Source organism: Nerophis ophidion, linkage group LG01 (genome assembly GCF_033978795.1).
Source record: "Nerophis ophidion isolate RoL-2023_Sa linkage group LG01, RoL_Noph_v1.0, whole genome shotgun sequence".
NCBI classification, from domain to species: domain Eukaryota; kingdom Metazoa; phylum Chordata; class Actinopteri; order Syngnathiformes; family Syngnathidae; genus Nerophis; species Nerophis ophidion.
The window spans coordinates 54,061,955-54,069,940 of record NC_084611.1 but is presented as its reverse complement, the minus strand read 5'-3'; the positions used below and the strand labels follow the sequence as shown (position 1 = coordinate 54,069,940).

General features: G+C 45.7%; 1 protein-coding gene across 4 annotated transcripts in view; it reads right to left on the bottom strand.

Annotated features, from left to right (window-relative positions):
- The window catches only part of mtus1b (microtubule associated tumor suppressor 1b), a 128,135-nt gene that overhangs the window by 2,888 nt on the left and 117,261 nt on the right, over positions 1-7,986 (bottom strand). For all 4 annotated transcript variants that reach the window (XM_061907294.1, XM_061907287.1, XM_061907300.1 and 1 more), the window contains 2 exons: positions 3,505-3,621; positions 3,295-3,392 (listed from right to left, as the gene is read on the bottom strand). In XM_061907294.1, coding sequence (XP_061763278.1) covers positions 3,295-3,392; positions 3,505-3,621 — 215 coding nt within the window. The remainder of the gene's footprint in view (positions 1-3,294; positions 3,393-3,504; positions 3,622-7,986) is intronic.

The window sequence follows — 7,986 nt, the reverse complement described above, 5'->3', positions numbered from 1 at the left end:
TTGAATATGGGTTGAGAAAGATTTGCAAATCATATTATTCAGTTTATATTTACATCTAACAATTTCCCAACTCATATGGAAACAGGGGTTTGTAATTCCTACACATAGTCGCACATCATACACATATTTGGATTAGTTCACCCTTCATGTTATTGTATATAAATAAATATAGAGTTAAACGACATCCCTGTTGTCGGTGACATCTTCTTCCCCCTGTACAATCCGTAACACAATTAAGTAATTATTTAAATAATGTATTCATTTAAAGGCCTACTGAAATGAGATTTCTTTATTTAGACGGGGATAGCAGGTCCATTATATGTGTCATACTTGATCATTTCGCGATATTGCCATATTTTTGCTGAAAGAATTTAGCAGAGAACATCGACGATAAAGTCCGCAACTTTAGGTCACTAATAAAAAAGCCTTGCCTTTACCGGAAGTAGCAGACGATGTGCGCGTGACGTCACCGGTTGTAGGGCTCCTCACATCCTCACATTGTGTACAATCATAGCCAGCAGCAGCTAGAGTTATTCCGACCGACATTTTCCCCATTAATTTGAGCGAGGATGAAAGATTCGTGGATGAGGATATTTAGAGTGAAGGCCTTGAAAAAAAAAGTTTAAAAAAATAAGTAAATAAAAAGGCGACGGCAGTGAGAGCGATTCAGATGTTTTTAGACACATTTACTAAGATAATTCTGGGAAATCCCTTATCTGCCTATTGTGTTGCTAGTGTTTTAGTGAGTTAAATAGTACCTTAAAGTCGGAAGGGTGTGGCCACAGGTGTTTTGACGACAGAGTCTCTGAGAGAAGTCATGGCAGCTGCAGGAGGACGCTGGCTCAGCTGATCTCCGGTAAGAGGCGACTTCTTTCCAGAATTTTATCACCGAAAACTGCCAGTTGACATGTAGTCGGGATCCGTGTTCCCTTGACCACCCCTATCCATAGTAAAGCTTCACCTCCGGGAATTTTAAACAAGGAAACACTGTGTGTTTGTGTGGCTAAAGGCTAAAAGCTTTCCACCTCCATCTTTCTACTTTGACTTCTCCATTATTAATTCAACAAATTGCAAAAGATTCAGCAACAGAGATGTCCAAAATACTTTGTAAATTGCGCGATGAAAAGAGACGACTTTTAGCCGCAAGTGGTGCTGGCTAATATGACCCCTCCAACCAATAACGTCACAAACAAGCGTCATCATCCCGCAACGTTTTCAACAGGAAACTCTGCGGGAAATTTAAAATTGCAATTTAGTAAACTAAACCGGCCGTATTGGCATGTGTTGCAATGTTAAGATTTCATCATTGATGTATAAACTATCAGACTGCGTGGTCGGTAGTAGTGGGTTTAAGTAGGCCTTTAATATTATCCCATTTGACCCTCCGTGCTTTAAAAGGGGGATCTCTGATGATTCTAATCCTCATTTAAAACACTTCCTTTTGATCGAGACTTTCTTTACCAAGTCGAACCTCAGAAAAAACTTGGCTCTAAAACCACCACCATAATGACCAACATTAAAACACAGTAGCGTGGTAGGGCTGGGTATTAATCGTTGTATTTAAGTATACTAAGCATTAATGCCATTGTTACATTACACACAGTTTGAACGGTAACACTGTGTTTAAACATAGGAAAATACAAACGCCGTACTTTAGTCAAGTGATGGTTTGGCGTACCACAATATGGAGCCCGCATACCACAGTTTTAAAAAGACCCACACTCTTTTACTACGAAGCCACGCCGTTGTAACACGGACGGTATAGCTCGGTTGGTAGAGCGGCCGTGCCAGCAATTTGAGGGTTGCAGGTTCAATCCCCGCTTCCGCCATCCTAGTCACTGCCGTTGTGTCCTTGGGCAAGATACTTTACCCACCTGCTCCCAGTGCCACCCACACTGGTTTAAATGTAACTTAGATATTGGGTTTCACTATGTAAAGCGCTTTGAGTCACTAGAGAAAAAGCGCTATATAAATATAATTCACTTCACTTCACTTCACTTGGCGTTGTCTTGCTGAAATAAGCAGGGTCGTCCATGATAATGTTGCTTGGATGGCAACATTGGTTGCTCCAAAACCTGTATGTACCTCTCAGCATTAATGGTGCCTTCTCAAATGGGTAAGTTACCCATGCCTTGGGCATTAATACACTCTCATACCATCACAGATGCTGGCTTTTGAACTTTGCGCCTAGAACAATCCGGATGGTTCTTTTCCTCTTTGTTCTGGTGGACACGACGTCCACAGTTTCCAAAAACAATTTGAAATTTGGACTCGTCAGACTACAGGACACATTTACACTTTGCATCAGTCCATCTTGGATGATCTCGGGGCCCAGCGAAGCCGGCGGCGTTTCTGGGTGTTGTTGATAAATGGCTTTTGCTTTGCATAGTAGAGCTTTAACTTGCACTTACAGATGTAGCGACGAACTGTATTTAGTGACAGTGGTTTTCTGAAGCGTTCCTGAGCCCATGTGGGGATATCCTTTAGAGATTGATGTCGGTTTTTTTATACAGTGCCGTGTGAGGGATCGAAGGTTTCGGTCATTCAATGTTGGTTTCCGGCCATGCCGCTTACGTGGAGTGATTTCTACAGATTCTCTGAAGCTTTTGATGATATTATGAACCATAGATGTTGAAATCCCTAAATTTCTTGCAATTGCACTTTGAAAAACGTCGTTCTTAAACTGTTTGACAATTTGCTCACGCAGTTGTGGACAAAGGGGTGTACCTCGCCCCATCCTTTCTTGTGTAAGACTGAGCATTTTTGGGAAACTGTTTTTATACCCAATCATGGCACCCACCTGTTCCCAATTAGCCTGCACACCTGTGGGATGTTCCAAATAAGTGTTTGATGAGCATTCCTCAACTTTATCAGTATTTATTACCACCTTTCCCAACTTCTTTTTCATGTGTTGCTGGCATCAAATTCTAAAGTTAATAATTATTTGCAAAAAAAAAGGGTTTATCAGTTTGAACATCAATATGTTGTCTTTGTAGCATATTCAACTGAATATGGGTTGAAAATGATTTGCAAATCATTGTATTCCGTTTATATTTACATCGAACACAATTTCCCAACTCATATGGAAAAGGGGTTTGTATAATGATTGTGAACAATAGGCACAATTCCCCCCAAAAAGTGCAATTCCCCTTTAAGAGGCGCAATCCTCTGTACATAAGTTTAGTAGATCAGCTATTTTATTTACACGCAAACCTTGATTCCATCAGGCTCATAATGTGTGAAAGACGACCATTTAAAATTCACTAAACACACACACACAATTTCTGTACGCACTTGGAGAGAGCGGCATGTTTGTCCATCCTGGCTCTATAGTCCTCGTTCTCCTGTTGAACCTTTCTCAAACACTCCTCCATTTTCACATTTGTCTCAACCTGTGAGAGCACACAAACAATCTAAAGTTCGTGAAACAAGGCCTTTAAAAAGGATGTGGGAGCAACAACAAAATACAAAGTGAGTGATGTGAAAACCCGACTGGCGACCCACCAGTTTGTGCATCTCCATCAGCTTCTTTTCTTTCTGATGCAGCTGACTATTCTTCAACTCCAGCACCACCTTCAGGCTTTCCAGCTCTTGCTCCAGGTAAACGGTGTGGGAGTCCCTCTGCAGAAAAACACACACGCGTATATGTTCGACACGTTTTTTTTCTTGAAGGAAATACTGTGTTCTACTAGTCCCCCTGATGTTGCTGTAGGTCACCAACCAAAAACATCCAAAACTCTTCTGCAAAGAAGAGTTTTTAAAGGTTCCTAGAATGTGTGTTGCGCTTTGGCATGCCAGGGGCTGAAAAACTATATATGTATGTAGCTGAGATAGGCGCCAGCGCCCCCCGCGACCCCAAAAGGGAATAAGCGGTAGAAAATGGATGGATGGATATATATATATATATATATATATATATATATATATATATGTATATATATATATATATATATATATATATATATATATACTAGGGGTGTGGGAAAAAATCGATTCGAATACGAATCGCGATTCTCACGTTATGCGATTCAGAATATATATATATATATATATATATATATATATATATTCATCCATCCATCCATCATCTTCCGCTTATCCGAGGTCGGGTCGCGGGAGCAGCAGCCTAAGCAGGGAAGCCCAGACTTCCCTCTCTCCAGCCACTTCGTCTAGCTCTTCCCGGGGGATCCCGAGGCGTTCCCAGGCCAGCCGGGAGACATAGTCTTCCCAACGTGTCCTGGGTCTTCCCCGTGGCCTCCTACCAGCTGGACGTGCCCTAAACACCTCCCTAGGGAGGCGTTCGGGTGGCATCCTGACCAGATGCCCGAACCACCTCATCTGGCTCCTCTCGATGTGGAGGAGCAGCGGCTTTACGTCGAGCGCCTCCCGGATCGTAGAGCTTCTCACCCTATCTCTAAGGGAGAGCCCCGCCACCCGGCGGAGGAAACTCATTTCGGCCGCTTGTACCCGTGATCTTATCCTTTCGGTCATGACCCAAAGCTCATGACCATAAGTGAGGATAGGAACGTAGATCGACCGATAAATTGAGAGCTTTGCCTTCCGGCTCAGCTCCTTCTTCACCACAACGGATCGATACAACGTCCGCATTACTGAAGACGCCGCACCGATCTCCTAGATACTTGAACTCCTCCACTTGGGGCAGGGTCTCCTCCCCAACCCGGAGATGGCACTCCACCCTTTTCCGGGCGAGAACCATGGACTCGGACTTGGAGGTGCTGATTCTCATTCCGGTCGCTTCACACTCGGCTGCGAACCGATCCAATGAGAGCTGAAGATCCCGGCCAGATGAAGCCATCAGGACTACATCATCTGCAAAAAACAGAGACCTAATCCCGTGGCCACCAAACCGGATCCCCTCAACGCCTTGGCTGCGCCTAGAAATTCTGTCCATAAAAGTTATGAAGAGAATCGGTGACAAAGGACAGCCTTGGCGGAGTCCAACCCTCACTGGAAACGTGTCCGACGTACTGCCAACAATGCGGACCCATCTCTGACACTGATCATACAGGGAGCGGACTGCCACAATAAGACAGTCCGGTACCCCATACTCTCTGAGCACTCCCCACAGGACTTCCCGAGGGACACGGTCGAATGCCTTCTCCAAGTCCACAAAGCACATGTAGACTGGTTGGGAAAACTCCCATGCAACCTCAAGAACCCTGCCGAGAGTATAGAGCTGGTCCACAGTTCCACGACCAGGACGAAAACCACACTGTTCCTCCTGAATCCGAGGTTCGACTATCCGGCGGAGCCTCCTCTCCAGTACACCTGAATAAACCTTACCGGGAAGGCTGAGGAGTGTGATCCCAGGATAGTTGGAACACACCCTCCGGTCCCCCTTCTTAAAGAGAGGGACCACCACCCCGGTCTGCCAATCCAGAGGTACCGCCCCCGATGTCCACGCGATGCTGCAAAGTATTGTCAACCAAGACAGCCCCACAGCATCCAGAGCCTTAAGGAACTCCGGGCGGATCTCGTCCACCCCCGGGGCCTTTCCGCCGAGGAGCTTTTTAACTACCTCAGCGACCTCAGCCCCAGAAATAGGAGAGTCCACCACAGATTCCCCAGGCACCGCTTCCTCAAAGGAAGACGTGTTGGTGGGATTGAGGAGGTCTTCGAAGTATTCCTTCCACCTATCCACAACATCCGCAGTTGAGGTCAGCAGAACACTATCCGCACCATACACGGTGCACTGCTTCCCCTTCCTGAGGCGGCGGACGGTGGTCCAGAATCGCTTCGAAGCCGTCCGGAAGTCGTTTTCCATGGCTTCCCAGAACTCCTCCCATGTCCGAGTTTTTGCCTCCGCGACCGCTAAAGCTGCACACCGCTTGGCCCGTCGGTACCCGTCCACTGCCTCCGGAGTCCAATGAGCCAAAAGAACCCGATAGGACTCCTTCTTCAGCTTGACGGCATCCCTCACCCACCAAGGGGTTTTAGGATTGCCGCCCCGACAGGCACCAACTACCTTGCGGCCACAGCTCCGATCAGCCGCTTCGACAATAGAGGTGCGGAACATGGTCCACTCGGACTCAATGTCCAGCACCTCCCTTGTGACATGTTCGAAGTTCTTCCGGAGGTGGGAAGTGAAACTTTCTCTGACAGGAGACTCTGCCAGTTGTTCCCAGCAGACCCTCACAATGCGTTTGGGCCTGCCAGGTCGGTCCGGCATCCTCCCCCACCATCGCAGCCAACTCACCACCAGGTGGTGATCGGTAGAAAGCTCCGCCCCTCTCTTCACCCGAGTGTCCAAAACATAAGGCAGCAAATCCGATGACACAACTACAAAGTCGATCATGGAACTGCGGCCTAGGGTGTCCTGGTGCCAAGTGCACATATGGACACCCTTATGTTTGAACATCAATATGTTCAAACTCCTCGGGGAAGTGTGGGCGACGGCCCCACAGGCCCGGGCAAGCCGCTTGCGTGCTGACCGAAAGGAAGTGTCACCGAACGTTCGGCTTGGCCGGTAGGCATCCCGGCCGGGACTCCAGAAGCCAGTAAACACGCTAGCGGGTCTACCTGGTTGATCCTGCCAGTAGCATATGCTTGTCTCAAAGATTAAGCCATGCAAGTGCAAGTGCAAACGAGTTTGACAGTGAAACTGCGAATGGCTCATTAAATCAGTTATGGCCACTTCTTATTAATGACAACAGAATTTTATATGGGGCTTCACGGTGGCAGAGGGGTTAGTGCGTCTGCCTCACAATACGAAGGTCCTGAGTAGTCAGGGTCAGGGTTCAATCCCGGGCTGGGGATCTTTCTGTGTGGAGTTTGCATGTCCTCCCCGTGAATGCGTGGGTTCCCTCCAGGTACTCCGAGTTCCTCCCACTTCCAAAGACAAGCACCTGGGGATAGGTCGATTGGCAACACTAAATTGGCCCTAGTGTGTGAATGTGAGTGTGAATGTCGTCTGCCTATCTGTGTTGGCCCTGCGATGAGGTGGCGACTTGTCCAGGGTGTACACCGCCTTCCGCCCGATTGTAGCTGAGATAGGCACCAGCGCCCCCCGCAACCCCAAAGGGAATAAGCGGTAGATAATGGATGGATGGATGGATGGATGTACGTATACAAATAAATATATATTCTGTATATATATAAATATATACATATATACTGTGTGTGTGTGTGTACATATATATATACATACATATATAAATATATACATACATACATACATACACACACACACACATACACATACATACATATATACATACATATATACATAATGTACATACATAACCTACTCAGTGGCCTAGCGGTTAGAGTGTCCGCTCTGAGATCCGTAGGTTGTGAGTTCAAATCCCGGCCGAGTCATACCAAACACTATAAAATGTGACCCATTGCCTCCCTGCTTGGCACTCAGCATCAAGGGTTGGAATTGGTTAAATCACCATAAATGATTCCCGGGCACGACACCGCTGTTGCCCCCTGCTCCAAATGCAGAGGACAAATTTCACGACCCCTAGTGTGTGTGTGACAATCATTGGTACTTTAATATATACATACATATAGATACATATATATATATATACACATATATGTGAGTTTTTGTAATCAATCTTAAATATCAAGCAGCTAAAATGTGTCAAACATGGATACATGTAGAGAGAGTGTTTTGCATTTTTTTCCATCGTCACTTGTAGAAGACTTAAATGAGTGTAATTTTGATTTTTTTTATGATGACATGACGTTTTTTTTTATAATATCCACAACGTTCAGTGATCAGATTGTGTCGTGTGTGACCATGTTTGTCAAATGCTGGTTGCCTGTTTCTTTCCTGCACCAGGACTCGGTAAAGTTGTTTGTATTGTGACATATACTGAAAATCTGTGCTGTAAGTAAATAAAAGTACATAAAATGGTCACTGGCTTTAGTTCCGCCCAATGGCCACCAGATGGCATTACAACCACAGCTATCACTATCTACATGTAATGTTCTACATCATAATAAAAATGCATTATG